Genomic DNA, 17,153 nt, shown 5'->3' with positions numbered 1-17,153 from the left:
TTTTCAGTGCCGTTGTAACTTTGACTTTACTGAATGAAGGGTTGTAAGTCGAGGACTGCCTGTATAAAAACCAGATGGAGAAATGGACAGCGATGGTTCTCCAGAAGGAGCCTGAAAGTACTGATTGTCTCCTTCACTATCTGATGGGGAAATCCAGTGCTTTTTTTGTAAACGAAAAAGGTGCTGGAACTCACACATGTCATACAAACCACCTTGCCTACCCTACAAGGTTCCATCCAAAAAAGGTGCCGGAACTCCATTCTGAGCGTTCTATGAGGAAAAAAGCCCTGGGGAAATCAAATAATTTTTGGACACCTGGTACATCAGGCTCAGTCATGGATGGGAAGAAGCCATGTCTGCTGAACATTTCCCCTCTCTGTGTGCAACTCTTTAATGTAGAGTTCCCCAACCGTTCGGGATTGGAAGCCCGGGGAGGGGGGAAAGAAGGGATGGTTTTGTGCGTGTGGGTGAACGCATGCCCACGGGCACAAACGCCCATTGTTGCACGAGTGGGGCTGTGAGTGCTTGCGTGAGTGGGACCACGAACGCCCACAACGCTCACAGCGACACTCGCATGAGTGCGGTCACAAATGCCTGTGATGCTTGTGGTGACACGCAAGTGGGGCTGTGTGTGCGCACATACTTGCACACACTAGCCAGCCATTTATTAGGCCCAGTGGCCAAGAGGCCATGACCCGGTAGTGGGCTGTGGCCCATAGGTTGGGAACCCCTGCCTTAATGCAGATACTGTAAATTACTGTTAAAAGCAAACTGTTTATTCCCAACTTACTTTCGTCCTTCTCTCCAGTGGGTGAACTCAAGCAAATTTCAGAACTCCAAGCAGGATTGAACGTAGACTGGCACTCCCAGCGTCCCCATATCTCATCCTCTATGGAATGTAATAATACTGAAGAGCCCATGTTGCTCTTCCTAGCCCAGGGTCGGTTGCCTAGTCGGTTTGAGTTCAGCAGCCATCGGAAACCATCAGTTTTCCGTTTAGAGCAGTGCTGGCACTTGAGCTGCAAATAGGAGATGCTGATCTTGTGGGAGGAGACCAAGATGTTGTTGTGGCAGCCTGAAGAAAAAGAAGGAAATAAGGTAGCTGGTAGGATTAACTCTGGAGTTGAAGGAATCCTAAGGTGTGCTAGGCAACCAGGAACGCTTTGTTTCCCACAATCTTCCCAACATAGAACTAGATCCTCTTTCTGGGCCAGGGATCATGTTTGGTATTTTGGGAGAGCCGGTTAGAAGAATTGATCCAAAATAGGCAGCGAGACTTTTAGTAGCGCAATATTGGAAGAAGGAAGAACTGCCGACTATAGAAGAGTGGACTTTGAAAGTTTCTAACTTGGTGGAAATGGCAAAGATTTCAGCGTATTTGAAAGATCAATCGCAACAGAGATACATTGTGGAATGCAGGAGATGGATTGAATATATTCAGAATAAATATGGGGCTAAAAAGTTTCATTTAGCATTTGAATAAGTAGTGGATCTATATGATGTATAACTAGTTAGTAGTTATTTTATTAATATTTTGACGATGGAGAGTTAAAGTGCGACAAAACTTAATGTCTTATTGTTGTTAGCATATTTTAGATTATGCTTGTTTGTATTTTTATACCCTGTGTTCAGCTCTGGGAAGTCGGGGAGGGGGGAGGGGAGGGGAGGGAGGGGTTGGGGAGAGGGGAGGGGGAGGAGGGGGGTTGTATTTAAAAATGTATTGTAAAACTTTTCAATAAAAAAAAAAGAATTGATCCAAAATGGTTACCACCAGTGGTGGGATTCAGCCAATTTGTCCCAGTTCAGCAGAATCGGTCGCTAATTTTTTGTTGACTTTGGCAAACCGGCTGAAGCCCTAGCCCTTTTTTTTGCAAGGCCCAGAATGGACCGCCGGAAGTGCGTGGGTGCCACTTCCGGAAGTCCGTTCTGAGCCTCGGAGGCCTGGGGCAGGCTTCCCAGGCCCAGAACAGTCTACCAGAAGTGCATGGACGCCACGTCTGGAAGTCTGTTCTGGGCCTCAGAGGCCAAGGCCCAAAACGGACTTTCAGAAGTGGCATCCACTCAGCGAACCGGTTGTTCAGGTTTTTGAATCCCACCAAGGGTTACCACCATGGGCAGATTTGGTCCAGTGGTAAAGGTTCTAGGCTAGAAACCAGGAGATTGCGAGTTCTAGTCCCATGTTAGGCATGAAACCCAGCTGGCTGACTTTGGGCCCATCACTAAGAGACTGTGAGTTTTAGCCCCGCCTTAGGCATAAAAGTCGGCTGGCTGATTTTCAGCCAATCAGCAGGAGGCTGTGAGTTCTAGTCCTTCCGTAGACACAAAAGTCAGCTGGGTGACTTTGGGCCAGTCCCTCCCTTTCAGTCCAAGGTTGTTGCTGTGGGAAAAATAGGAGGAGGAAGTAGTATTAGATATGTTAGCCACCTCGAGTTATTAATAAAACAGTAATAAAGGTGGGATAAAAAATTTAAAGTAAAAACAGACATTTTAAAAAATATGAGACGTTTACCAGACGTTTCTCAGATGCAACCAAATTTTATGCACATCCCAACTTATCCTTTAATAAGTGTGTGAGCATCATTCCAAGCAAAGGACTTTAACCCATATCCCTTGGCCAATTTTATTTTTATTTATTTATTTATTTATTTATTTATTTATTTATTTATTATTTATTTATTTATTTGTTTTTATAAAGCGCCCTTCTCCCGAGGGACTCGGGGCGGTGTACAGAATAAGGTAGGCATACAGAATGAACAATAGTGAAAACAAACAATAGTAAAATACAAACTAGGACCCCAGATTAGAGCTATCAGGCCAGGCCGGACTGCTGGAACAGATAAGTTTTTAATTCGCGCCGGAAGGTGCGGAGGTCGGGGGCCATCCGGATTTCGGTTGGTAAGCTGTTCCAGAGGGCTGGCGCACCCACTGAGAATGCCCTCCCCCTGGGGGCCACCAGCCGACATTCCTTGAGCGGTGGCACCCTGAGGAGGCCCTCTCTGTGGGAGCGCACTGGACGGTGGGGTGCTGACATTGGCAGAAGGTGCTCCCGTAGGTAGTCCGGACCCATCTTACGCATTAGATTTTCCACCTTGAAAAATTTTAGTGATGCTGCATTCCTCCAAACAAAAGGGTGCTCCAGAGTTTGGATACAAACTCTGGAACAAACAGTGCCCTTGATGATACAGGTAGTCCTCAACTTACAACAGTTCATTTAGAGACTATTCGAAGTTACAATAGCACTGAAAAAGTGACTTATGACCATTTTTTCACACTTATGACCATTGCAATAGCCCTATGGTCACTAGATCAAAATTCAGGTGCTTGGTAACTGACTCATATTTATGACGTTGCAGTGTCCTGGGTCATGTGATCATCTTTTGTGACCTTCTGACAAGCACAGTCAATGGGGAAGCCAGACTGATTTAACAACCGTGTTACTAGCTTAACATTTGCAGTGATTCACTTAATAAATGTGGCAAGAAAGGTCGTAAAATGGGGCAAAACTCACTTAACAAATCTTTCACTTAGCAACAGAAATTTTGGGTTCAATTGTGGTCGTAAATGAAGGACTACTTGTAAATGAGTCCAAACAGCTGTATCTTTAGCTCTTCGTTTGTTAATTACAGGTCTATGTAAGCAGGATGTCTTAATTTTCCTAGAATCACTGTGCTGGAAAGCCTTCTCTGCAGCTATGAACTGTATAAAAATACCTTAACATGTTTTTTTAAACTTCCTATAGGCTCCGATGGAAACTTTTATATATATATCAGCTTCTTAGCGACACATAGGATTTTTTTTTTAGTCTGCATCACAACCGGCGAGAAAAAGGATAAAATGTCTCTGTACTTCCTGATAATGTTAACAATTAAAGAGGCACCAAAGATGCAGTTGCATCCTAAATGCTAAGTGTAATGAATAGTTTGACCTTGTGAATTCTTTTTTAAGTACAGTTAGATGTAGGTCCCCAATTACCGTAGGTTTTCAAATAAATATAGGTAAAGGTAAAGGTTCCCCTGCACATGCGTGCTAGTCGTTTCCGACTCTAGGGGCCGGTGCTCATCTCCGTTTCAAAGCCGAAGAGCCAGCACTTGTCCGAGGATGTCTCCGTGGTCATGTGGCCGGCATGACTAGACGCCAAAGGCGCACGGAATGCTGTTACCTTCCCACCGTAGTGGTCCCTATTTTTCTACTTGCATTTTTACATGCTTTCGGACTGCTAGGTTGGCAGAAGCTGGGACGAGCAACAGGTGCTCACTCTGTTACGCGGCACTCGGGATTCGACCCGCCAAACTGCTGACCTTCTGATCGACAAGCTCAGCATCCTAAACCACTGAGCCACCGGGTCCCTTCAAATAAATATAGGATAGCCTTTTATCTGGGATGAACTTATAATTCCTGTCCTAGATAGATCTGGAAGATCAGCCTTGCCAAAGCTTTGATTTTATGACTCTATGATTCTAAATATCCTAAACTCAGGATAGCTTTCAGCAGAGTTCATTGTGGTGCACATAGAAATTGAACCACATTTGCTCAAAGTGCTTCCCCAGTGTGCTAGTTAGAGTAAAAAATTAACTCCCCAAGTAAGACTTGATCCAATTGTTTTCTCCTTAGACAGGATATTGTTTTGGCATGAAGTACCATCAAAGAAACAAGTACAATTAAAAATCCATTTCAAATCATTCACCTCAATTTAGTTCAATCAATTTAATTCAATTCAATCTGATCTTACTACAGGCGATCCTCACAACCATTCGTTTAGCAACTGTTCAAAAGTTACAACGGCACTGGAAAAAGTGACATGACTGTTTTTCACATTTTATGACCATTGCAGCATCCCCCCCCCAACTGGCCACTGGCTCATATTTATGATGTTTGCAGGGTCAGGTGATCACCTTTTGCGACGTTCTGTCAAGCAAAGACAAGCACAGTTTGGATACAAACTCTGGAACAAACAGTGATGATACAGGTAGTCCTCAACTTACAACAGTTCATTTAGTGACCATTCAAAGTTACAATAGCACTGGAAAAGTGACTTATGACCATTTTTCACACTTATGACCATTGCAATAACCCTATGGTCACTTGATCAAAATTCAGATGCTTGGCAACTGACTCATATTTATGACGTTGCAGTGTCCTGGGTCAGGTGATCACCTTTTGCGACCTTCTGTCAAGCAAAGACCATGGGGAAGCCAGATTTACTTAACAACTGTGTTACTAACTGAACATCTGCAGTGATTCACTGTGGCAAGAAAGGCTATAAAGTGGGGGCAAAACTCACTTAACAACTCACTTAGTAACAGACATTTTGGGCTCAGTTGTGGTCATAAGTCGAGGATTGCCTGTACAGAGAATGGAATGGTTAAAAGTTCATGCCTGAAAAATTATATATTGACTATTAGGGAAAAGTAATATTTCGGATGCATTCATGCAGACATACCTGTGGTTACGTTCAGGATGGTGTGAGTTTCTGAGCCGTTGGATAAGCGACAGATGTAAATCCCTGAATCGCTCATGATGAGGTTCTTAAGGATTAGTAATTGTGGAGGCTGGTAGATTAGGCGTTGGTTGAAACGAAGAGGAATTACTTCATTCCTGGCGGGATTCCAGTTTATCTCCACTCTCTCTGTGCTGGTGTTCGCACATTTGGGATTCAGAGGGAGCCAAAACAAGTGTGTGTAATAGCCCACAGCTTCACAGGGAAAGTAGGCCTCCTCCCCAGGTTTATGAGTGAGCCTTTTCACCAAGATTGCTGATGGAGAAGACAAGCAGAAGTTAACCACCTCTCGGCCAAACGCTGCTTCCTACCCTACTTTTAAGAGTCCTACTCACAAGAAACCATTCTCTTGATTCTTCTTTTAAGTGGTTTTTGCCCAACCTTGTGGTGCCCAGATGTAGTGGGCCAACACTTCCCATCATTCCCAAATAGTTCAGGATAATGAGCATTGTAATTTATCTTGCGGAGAGGATGCTGAGATACCTGGTTGTTTTTTTTTTGAGGCATCTGACTCTCGTGCCCTTGAACACACAGGCTAATCTTTCACATACGCAAATCCTAAACGTGCACCCACACAAAATTTGTCTTTCCATTTAAACCCACAAATGAAAGAGAGGTCACTAAAAATAAGAGAAGTCTTTCGTCTCACCCCACTTCTTCATCTCCCAGCTCCAAGATGGCCCCTCGGTGTTTTTTTGTTACCTTGCCCTTTCCTCAGAAGGATTATTTCCACCAATACATTCAGGAGACAAAACTTCATATTTGCACCCCCGCTTGGATGTTTTGCAATGCCTTCTACCATCATTAATTCCACTCAAGAAAAGGAGGGAAGCATTTTTGAACAAGAGGCCAAAATTAGCGCTCTGAAAAGGTTATCGCTTCTTTGTGGTGTTTTGGTTTTCCTCTGTGAGTCAAAGGAGGAACACCATTTTATCATCTCCAGCCAGCCACAGTGTGTGGTTTCAGCTTTGGGACGGGGAAGGCCAGGCTGTCTCATGGACAGCTAAGTTATTTCTGTTCATGTTCATCTCACACCAAGGTTGATGGAAACTAAGGAGGAATCTTGGCAGGGACCCATAACTTAACCTATTGCCTTAAAATATGACTGCTATTCCTGAAAACAACACAAAACCAAGCAAAAACAAAAACAGGAAAAAAACAACAGGTATCAGCTCAGGGAATTAACAATACTCATTTTGCAATTGCTATTTAACTAAAATGCTTCTTAGAATCATGGAACAAGAAGGTTGGAGGCATCTTGGAGGTCTTCGAACCCAACCCACTTCCCAAGGCAGGAAGCCTCTTAAACCATCTTTGGGTTGAAAACTTCCAGCGACGGAGAGCCCACAATCCCAGGAGGAAGGCACCTCAGTTTATTTATTTATTTAGAAAATTTATATGGCCGCCCACTCACTCTCAGGGACTCTGGGTGGCTTACAAAAAAATTAAACAGTTCAATTCTGAACAATTGTGACATATTAGAAGTAAGCCTTTATTCCAAGCCCAAGAAAGGAGAACAGTGAAACGTTTATTCAGGGTGGGGGACCTGAGAGTACACCCCACTGTACAGCTAGTCCTTGATTTACAACCATTCGTTTAGTGACTTTGAAGTTAGGACGATGCTGAGAAAAGTAATTTATGAATGGTCCTAGCTCTAAAGTTCTCACAACATCCCTGCAGTCATTTGATTGTGACTCAGGCCCTTAGCAACTGTTAAGCATATGTTGCAGTGTTTTGGGGATCATGTGATCACCGTTTGCGACTTTCCCAGCTGACTTCTGACAAGCCAAGTCAATTGGGGGGGGGGAGAAGTGGGATTTGCTTACCAACCTCATGATTTACTTAATGTCCGTGGCAAAAAAGATCGTAAAATCAGGCATGGTCATGTGATGACTTATTTAATGACTGCATTGCTTAGCGACAGATGTTTCCAATTGTAGTTGTAAGTCAAGGACTGTCTGTAGAGCATGCGTAAAGTACATTATGTTCTTCTCCGGCTATCAAGCTTCTTCAGTTTTTCTAAAGTTGAAATTTGTCAGCCATTTTCCTGATGTTCACTCCAGAAAAATATGAAAATAAAATAAAGCCCTACAACAAATCAAGAAAAAAAAGCAGGGGGAGGGGGCCGAGAAGAAGGAAAACAAAGGAGGCTTGAGTATGAATGCTGCAAAGTTATTATCTCCTTGACCACCCCTTACTCTTAGCAATGAGATGCATTTAATTGTTAATAGTTAGCAGATCTTTATACAAGTAGTTGACTTCCAAGTTTGTTTAGTGACCAAAATTACAATGGCATTGAAAAGTGACTTATGACCTTTTTTACACCTATGACCATTGCAGCACCCCATGGTCATGTGATCAAAATTTAGATGCTTAGCAACCAGTATTTATGAGATTTTCAGTGTCCTGGGGTCATGTCAATGGGGAAGTCAGATTCACTTTGCAACCGCATTACTAACTGAGCACCTGCAGTGTTAAGTTGTTCACTTAACAACTGTGGCAAGAAAAGTTGTAAAACGGGACAAAACTCACTTAACAATTCATCTTGCCTTTGGAAATGTGTGAGACCTTGTCCATCAAGTTTCTTCTTCTTGTCTATGGAGATCCTCGGTCATCCAGGTCATGGCTGCCCCAAAGGTGTTTTTTCAAAAGACAACTGGACTTTTCCTTGAAGACATTCCTTTAAGATGTGAGCTACAAATGTTCTCCTTTATTAAGGCCTCAATCTTGGTAACTTGGAAGATGTGTGGACTTCAACTCCCAGAATTCCACGGACACCCAGGCTGGAGGAGGAATTCTGGGAGCTGATGTCCACACATCTTAAAAGTTGCTGAGGTTGAGAAGCCCTAATAAAGGAGAATATTGATAGTTCAGGGTTGACATGATGGGTCCTCTCTGAGCTTGGTTGTTTTCTGGCAAGTGGGGATGTTTCATTACCCAAACTAGGTAACATCATCAGTGCTAGTAAGGAGTGTGGTTTGCCGTCAGGTTATATTCTACGGGATTGTCAGTGTTGGTGGGGGGTGGTTGGCCTTAGAGATACCCCTTGATTGGGGTATTGTTAAGATCGTTGGTCTAATGTTAATCTTGGAGTTAATCTATGCTCAGCTGGGTGTTGATCATTAGTGGACAGCTGTTTTGGTTTTCTTGTCCCCACTTCGGTTTGTTGATTGTCTTCTGCATAGCCTATTGATGGCTGATTTTTTAAGAGGGCCAGGCAGGCTTCTAGAAATTCCCTAGTGATTTTGAACTTGGCTAGGTTTCGGATGGTCGTAATTTCCCAACTGAAACTATGGGAAACTATTGAGAAGCCCTGTTCTAAACTAGGAAATTAAGGAAAAAAATAACAACAAAATCCTCTTGATCCAATGGACAGGTCAGTAATTTTCCCCCCTCTCATTTAGTTTTGAGGATTAGGGTAAAAACTCATGAGGATATTTATTAGCCTTTCTTAAATAATTTATCTGTATACTTCCTGCTTACTCTATTCTTCCTTCCTACATGGACTGTTTCTTCAGCTAGTCAGATGCTCTCCGCCCTTTTCATTTCTAAACATTCTTCAGGATCGTTAAAGGCTATTTGTGTACTTAAATATTCCACCCAAGGCAAACAACTCACCCACTAACAGGAGGACCACACAGCATGGAAGTCCTATCAATCTGAAGGTTATTGCTTTTCCAATATATATATATCTGTGAAGAGGCAGTAGAGATGTCCTCTAGCCTAGCTGAATTTGATTCCTAGAGAGGATGGGATACTTGCATGCTGTCTCCTTGGAAACATCAAGGAAGTAGTATCCCGCGGGCCCAGTGGCGTAGCGTAGGTTGTCAGCACCCGGGGCAAGGCAACCGGAAGCGGAAATAGAGGGGCGGGCGGGCGGTGACGTCATGGCACCGCCGAAAAGACGCGCCCCGCAGCGGCGTAGACTTTCCAAGAAGAGTCACGCGCATGTGGGATGCTTCCGGGTCCCTCTCGAGGGCGGCTGGGCGGGGCTCCGACTTGCAAGAGCCGCTGCATTCAAGCTCGCACGTGAGCCCCGCTAAATAAAGCCACGCATGCACATGAAGCTAGGCCGGCCGGCCAGCGGGTCCGTCTTCGCTCGGCCAAGCCTGCCGGGGCACCTGCGGGGCGCTTGCGGTTGGCCTGAGCCTGGGCAGAGAGTTGGCCGCTTCTATTTATTTTATTCAGTTTATGTGGCCGCCCATCTCACCTGCCGGACTCATTTCGCTTTGCAAGAAAGAGCAGCTCAAGAGCGGAGCCAAGCCAACTCTGTGCAGCCCTTGGGGCTCCCTGAGCAGCTCAGTGCGAGCGTGCCCCCCCCAGATGTTGCGCCCGGTGCGGCCAGCCCCCCCTGCACCCCCCACGCTATGCCACTGCGCGGGCCTCCCTTTTTTTCCCCCAGCCAAAATTCCAGCCTTGTAATTTCTTGCTGTTCTCCCATCTGGTTTCCAACCCAGATTAAATCCGCTTAGTTTCTAACAGCAGACAAGGCCAGCAGAGGGCCTGCAGCTCCTGAGACCAGAGAGTCAGGAAATATAAAAAATACCATCTTTATTGTGAACCCTTACGACAAGATGTGAGGGTTGCTGGCCAGGAGGTCAATATTACAGCGCAGAGAAGCAGATTTACAGCACAGGGGGAGGGAGAGTGACGGCTGCTCAGGCATACACACACATATACACGCACGCGTGTATGCACGCACAAGAAAGGTCGAGGTGGAAGGGACGTCAGAAACAGAAGCCGTGAGGTGCAGGAGAAGCATGGGAGGTGGTGACGGTGGGGGTGGTGAGGGTGGTGGAGAATGCTATAAGTTCCATGGAAGATGAAATTCTTGGGGTGGAAGTGGAGTGCAGTGTGTCGCTTCAAAATTTTGCAGGTGCTTCCGTGCCTGTGGAATGAGAAAAAAAAAAGTTACATTGGGGGAACCCAACTGGTAGCTTCTGCTCTCCAACTCCTGAAGGGTGGCCATCAAATTGCCTTTTTTTTAAATGCAGGGGTCTTCAAACTTGGCCCTTTTATGACTTGTGGACTTCAACTCCCAGAATTCCTCAGCCAGGCACGCTGGCTGAGGAATTCTGGGAGTTGAAGTCCACAAGTCATTAAAGGTCCAGGTTTGAAGACCCCCCCGTTTTAATGGGACCATAAAATAAAGCCTTTAAATGCAGTGGAAATGTAGCAACAATTGCCACTGATCTGATGGGCCCAGTAAGTTTTCTTGTCCATAATGCCATCATCAGGATGAGAATGGGTTGAGCAAACGGTGGAGTTAATGTAACTCGAAGAAACAGATTGTCAATTACTGTCAGTTTGTCAATACAGACAGTCCTAAACTTACAATTCATTTAGTGACTGTTCAAAGTTACAACGGTACTGAAGTGACTGAGGACCGTTTTTCACGCTTATGACCGTTGCAGTATCTCCATGGTCACGTGATCAAAACTCAGATGCTTGGCAACTTGGCTTATATTTATGACGGATGCAGTGTCCCAGAATCATGTGATCACCTTTTACAACCTTTTGACAAGCAAAGTCAATGGGGGAGCCAGATTTACTTAACTTACAGAGTTGCAGTGATTCACTTAACCATGGTAGCAAGAAAAGTTCGTAAAATGGGGCCAGGTGTACTTAACAAATCTCTCGCTTAGCAACTGAAATTTGGGGCTGAATTGTGGTTGTAAGTCGAGGACTATCTGTATTCCCTTTTCCTCAGGAAATTCTGGTGTTTCTTGACGGGAGTGCCTCCAAATACTTCGCTTGAGTTGTTGCTGAGCGTGTGTATGCACAAAATGGAGTCCATCCTAAGGGCATTACAGCAGTCTTGTGAAACCTACTTGGCTGGACAGGAAAATGGTGGATGAAAGAGGGGTGACATGCTGGAACGATGGGAGTGTGGGGAGCAGAATATGTGAGTGCAGGCTAGGAGAACTCACCAGGAATAATGCAAGTTGTCGTCTCCCGTCAAGGGTCATGTCTTCACCTGGTTTGAAAACAATAATGAGGTAGGCTGAGAAGCTGCTAACGGGGAGGCAAGATGCAACAGAACCTCTGCTCAGTCAATTTGGGTTTAAAAATGCTGATTAAAGCATGAAGCCAACTTGGTGGCCATCAACGCCCACAAAAATGGTAGAACTTTGATCACAACATCATAGCGACCAACCTGAATTTGATCATAGCCACAAGCATAGTTACCAACTTGACTTTTTTTCACTACACTCTGCAGATACCCTGTCTTCCTATTCAGTTGACAAAACTGCTTTTATTGCCACCTCTCCTGTGTCCCTAAGAAGTCCAATGACAGTTGAGGATTGCTAAATCAGGTTGCAGGAGTTCTCTTCTAAGATACATTATAGCAGGGGTCCCCAACCCTGGGGCTGTGGCCCACTACCAGGCCATGGCCTGTTCAAAACTGGGCTGTGGGATAAATGGGCAAGCACGCGTGCGTGAAGCTCCACTCGTGAGAATGGAGCTTTGCGTGTGAGCATTAAGCGACCTCCGCTTGTACGAGTGGAGCTTTGCACAGGAACGCAAATGCCTGCTGCTCGTGCTGCTTCATTTGCACAGAGGGCACGCACGCGCCTGCCGCTCACCCCCCACCCACCCCCGGGCTGGAGTAGTTGAATTACAGTACAGTCAAACCAACAAAATACTTGACCTTGCTGATGGGTGCCTTTTGCACATCCGCACCAATCAGATGATAGTTTCACAAATCCCATTTCCCCCATTGGCTGGTCTGGTTTGAAATGCAGTAATCATTATTGGCCTACTCAGTTAAAAGTAGTGATGGGAGTGCAGTACACCACTAGCTAAGTAAGCCAGGGCCAACGTTATTGGCCAACGTTTCCTGTCTTCAAATTCAATTAGCCAATCGGGGTTGCGCATTCTTAAGATTTCCTCCAACCCAGACAAGACTATTGCTAAGCACATTGATTTGTGCTTTAGATTGTAAGCTGCCCTGAGTCTTCGGAGAAGGGCGGGATATAAATGGGATTAAAAACAACAACAAACGACTGACTTGTGGCAATTCCATGAGCTGGTTTCATGGCACGCCTAGTTTTCTGCTCTTTGTGCTTTTTTGCGCTGAACTCACCGACAGACCAGGGAAATTCACCATTGTCTTCGGCTTGGTACGACTTCAGTACAGACAAACACCAGTCATCTTCTACTTCATAGCGGCTATAAATAGAGGCTGCAATGAGAAGGAGCTGGTCTGAGTAGTGCCCTCTGGCTTGAATGGCAGGGAGATGCAGAGGTGGGGCACTGCTCTGATTGCAAAGGCTCCCTTTCCTTTCATCTCCTCTCTCTTCTTTCCCCTCTCCTTTCCTTCTTTCTTTTGTCCATCCATCCATTCATCCATCCACACTCACCCCTCCCTCCCACGCAAAGTGACTCTGGACATCATAGAATAAAACCAACCATTAAAACATTCTACAGAGCTGCATCTGGAGATATATTTTGGAAAGATGTCTTGTAGTTCTCTTGCACGCATTAGAGCAGACATGTCAAACACAAGGCCCGGGGGCCGGATCCGGCCCGCGAAGCAGTTTCATGTGGCCCGCGAAGCCATCCTGGAAACAGTGAGGGAACGGCCCCCACTGCCTTGGCCCTGGCCCAGAGACCCTCCTTCTGCCAGAGACCCTCAGATCCCCTGTCCCACTCCTGCCTAGGCCTCCATAGGCACCCTTGATGCGAACGATGTAGAGCTGGCCACGCCCACCCAGTAGGCCATACGCACTCTAGCCACGCCCACCCAGTAGGCCATGCCCACCCAGTAGGCCACGCCCACCCAGCCCCCTGAGGGCAACCGCAATGCTGATGCGGCCCTCAATGAAATTGAGTTTGACACCCTTGCATTAGAGGTTTTATCTGGGTAGCATCACAGCAACATTCCAATTTTAATTCTGCCATTCGCCTTTGGGATAGATCTTCTTCTAACATTTCTAACCCTTTCCGTTGAGTAACCAATGCCTGTTCCTGAAACTGTCTCGTGTTGGGATCAAGAATTCCTTCACAAGGTGGTTAATATGAATCACCCAAACCTACAGCAGCTCTGGCACCTGTCAAGACAAGCCTCATCATGTCATCCATCTGGGGGTTTAGGTTTTGACCATGTTACCTTCTTCCATGGGTGTAGAAGCTTCCAACCATTCCCGGACAATTCTGATGCCTTCTTCAGTCATGATTTTGGGATACCTAGGGCAGGTAGCAGTTGTTGAGATAAAATCCCGTCAGCTTCCAGCCCAGACAAAAATCTACAGGTACTCCTTGACTTACAACAGTTCGTTTAGTGACCGTTCAAAGTTACAAGGGCCCTGAAAATGTTGACTTCATGATCATTTTTCACACAACCTTTGCAGCATCGCCGTGGTCATGTGATCAAAATTCAGATGCTTGGCAACTGACTCATATTTATGACGCTTGCAATGTCCCGGGGGTCATGTGATCAACTTTTGTGACCTTCTGACAAGCTAAAGTCAAGGGGGAAGCCAGACTCATATAACAACCGGGTTACTAACTTAAAAACCTGTAGTGATTCACTTAACAAATGGGGCAAGGAAGGTCATAAAAAGGGGCCAAACTCACTTAACTAATGTCTCACTGAACAACAGAAATGTTGGGCTCAATGGTGGTCGCAAATCGAGGACTACCTGTACTTATAAACCTTTCCTCAAAGTGGTCAACTAACATGTTCAGTTCTACACAAACCTATTTTTGCGGCCTCTGGATTCTCCCACCCTCAAGCATTGGATTTTCTTGCTGAAAACTGACAAGTGTGCTTTCCTGACATATTGGGTGGAAAACACACGAAAATGTCGCCTATTCCCGAAAACTGATTTCGCTAGGAAAAATCTGGCAGATGAAACGCAATATAATCGGAGATCTAATTGGAAAGGCTCGATTCTCCATCTATCTTCTATTTACCTGTGCTGTAGTAACTTTAGCAGTAAGTCATTCCCTCTGTTAGACATTATGTCTTCAGGAACCCTAGGAGGACAGGAATAAAAAATGGGAGAATTAATGCCACGGACCTTCCTTACTCTAAAGGGCTACTGTTACATGAAAGCTATGTTTATTTACTGCCCCAACCAAGTTGGCACGGCTGGGTGGACATCTGGGCAATTTTCCTTGGTTTCTATTGTACTCACGTGGTGGTGATGATCTCATCTTTGGTTCTGCGGACCAGCAACACGGGACCCTGATACCTGAAAAGGAGGCCACAGGGAGACCTTTTTTTTTAAATACGGAGCTAAGCCAGGACATTCCATATGAATTTGCTACAAACATTCATGTCGGAAGCAGCTACCAAGGCACTTCCGGGTTGAAAGGATTAGCCGGTGACATCACTGTTGCCCAGGCAACGCCTGAGGGGGCTCTTTTCATGTCCCTGTTATTGTTGCTTATCAATGCCATATCACCCCGTTCGAAGCAAGCAGCTTTAATTTCCGACTTGAAAACTGACAGTTGCCAGCTTTGGATAAAAGGGAGAATTACCTTTTATTTTAGCATACTTGGAAGGGGAGAGCAAAGGGACAATACAGGGGGTTCTGCAAAATACAGGCAGTCCTTGACTTACGACCACAACTGGGACCCAAATTTCCGTTGTTAAGTGAGACGTTTGTTGGGCGTTTGGCCCCATTTCGTGACCTTTCTTGCCACAGTTGTAAAGCGAATCGCTGCAATCAGTAAGTTAGTAACCCGCTTCTCAAGTGAATCTGGCTCCCCCATTGACTTTGCTTGTCAGGAGGTTGCAAAATGGGATCACATGACCTTGGGGCACAGCAATGGTCACAAATATGAACCAGTAGCCAAGCGTCTGAATTTTAATCGCACGATCATGGGGATGCTGCAAAGGTTGTTGTAACTGTGGAAAAACGGTCATAAGTCGCATTTTTCCCCAGTGCTGTTGTAAACTGGGACGGTCACTAAATGAACCGTTGTAAATGGAGGACTACCTGTATTTTGCTTCAAAAGGTTTCAAGCGGGGAGTTTTAAGGGGGAAACTTGCCGCTTGGAAGAATGGTAAACACCAGAAGCTGAAAAGTCAAAAGGGCAAAAAGAACTAGGAAGAACTTTCCATGGTAAGAAGTTCTGATCTCTTCAATTCTGCATTCTCCATAGAACCCACTATAGAAATTCTTTTTTTGCCTGGTATCTTCTAGACCAGGGGTCTTCAAACTCGGCCCTTTTATGACTCGGGGACTTCAACTCCCAGAATTCCTCAGCCAGAGTACCTGGCTGAAGAATTCTGGGAATTGAAGTCCATGAGTCATAAAAGGGCCGACTTTAAAGACCCCTGTTCTAGACGATGGGTGGGGAATGATGGCCCTTTTATGACTTGTGGACTTTTAACTCCCAGAATTCCTGAGCCAGCCACGGCTGGCTCAGGAATTCTGGGAGTTGAAGTCCACAAGTCCAGAACTGTAGATTCCAGAACTGAATCTTTGCTATGATGAAATTAATAGACAGCTCCTTGGCTAATATTCACTTCCACTTGCCCCAATGGGTTAAAACAAAAGAGGGGAAACCTGCTTCTGGCCAGATGTTTTGGGCTATCTGGCCACTCACTGGCTGGAGTGGTGGTCCAAAATAACCAAAGGATATTTTGACTTTAAAAATTAGCCAGAATCTAATCTAATGGCATCATCTGACACTCTTCTGGCAATGCCTCTGCTCCGTGGGGTTTCCTCCTCTGAGGGGCCTACCTGCAGAGCTGCTCTGCGTTGTTCAGGTTTAAGTGCTGTCTGACTGTCCGGGTGACCAAGCTTCCTGTGGAACAAAGAGGAGAACATTATATCACCTTTCTGCCCAGCAAGTAAGTCTCTAACCCAAACCAATTTCACATAGCTTTTAAAATAAATTGCTCTCCACCACCTCCAGCTAATCAGCTTAACCCATTTTGAAATAATGGGTTTTGTAAGGATCTTGCAGACAAGGGATGCAAAAGCTTCTACACCAGGGGTCCTCAAACTCGGCCCTTTTAGGACTCATGGACTTCAACTCCCAGAATTCCTCAGCCAGCGTGCCTGGCTGAGGAATTCTGGGAGTTGAAGTCCATGAGTCTTAAAAGGGCCGAATTTGAGGACCCCTGTTCTACACAATGCTTTTCACAATGGATCTTGACAAACACCAACAAATAGTCTGTACGCAACCCCAGTATACAGGTAGACCGTTTAAAGTTACAACGGCATTGAAAAATGTGACTTATGACTGTTTTTCAGTTACGATCTTTGCAGCATCCCCATGATCACGTGATCAAAATTCAGAGGCTTGGCAACTGACTCGTGTTTATGACCGTTGCAGTGTCCCAGGGTCATTGATCACCTTTTGTGACCTTCTGACAAGCAAAGTCAATACAGAAATCAGATTCACTTAACAACTGGGTTAATAACTTATCAGTTGCAGTGATTCACTTAGCAATTGTGGCAAGAAAGGTCATAAAAAACTCACGTAACAAATGTCTCACTTAACAGAAATTTTGGGCCTCAATTGTGGTCGTAATTTGGGGACTATCTGCATTAAGTCATGGATGCAAAGGGCTGGCACAAATACTGCTGGTCCTTGGCTTATGACCACAACTGGGATCAAAATTTCCATTGCTAAGTGAGTCATACCCTATTTTACAACCTTTTTGCCACGGTTGTTAAGTGGATCACTGCAG

General features: G+C 45.2%; 2 protein-coding genes across 6 annotated transcripts in view; one reads left to right on the top strand and one right to left on the bottom strand.

Moving 5' to 3' along the window:
• The window catches only part of DDAH2 (DDAH family member 2, ADMA-independent), a 285,750-nt gene that overhangs the window by 121,746 nt on the left and 146,851 nt on the right, over positions 1-17,153 (top strand). The gene's annotated exons all lie outside the window — the stretch shown is intronic.
• The window catches only part of ABHD16A (abhydrolase domain containing 16A, phospholipase), a 40,457-nt gene continuing 33,337 nt past the window's right edge, over positions 10,034-17,153 (bottom strand). For both annotated transcript variants that reach the window (XM_083356844.1, XM_083356845.1), the window contains 7 exons: positions 16,198-16,261; positions 14,641-14,697; positions 14,417-14,479; positions 13,611-13,687; positions 12,585-12,683; positions 11,428-11,474; positions 10,034-10,385 (listed from right to left, as the gene is read on the bottom strand). In XM_083356844.1, the coding sequence (XP_083212970.1) occupies positions 10,302-10,385; positions 11,428-11,474; positions 12,585-12,683; positions 13,611-13,687; positions 14,417-14,479; positions 14,641-14,697; positions 16,198-16,261 (491 nt within the window). In that variant the 3' untranslated portion in view covers positions 10,034-10,301. The remainder of the gene's footprint in view (positions 10,386-11,427; positions 11,475-12,584; positions 12,684-13,610; positions 13,688-14,416; positions 14,480-14,640; positions 14,698-16,197; positions 16,262-17,153) is intronic.

Source organism: Vipera ursinii (assembly GCF_947247035.1).
Source record: "Vipera ursinii genome assembly, chromosome: 2".
In the NCBI taxonomy this organism is placed as follows: Eukaryota; Metazoa; Chordata; class Lepidosauria; order Squamata; family Viperidae; genus Vipera; species Vipera ursinii.
This window is presented reverse-complemented; position numbering and strand designations above follow the sequence as displayed.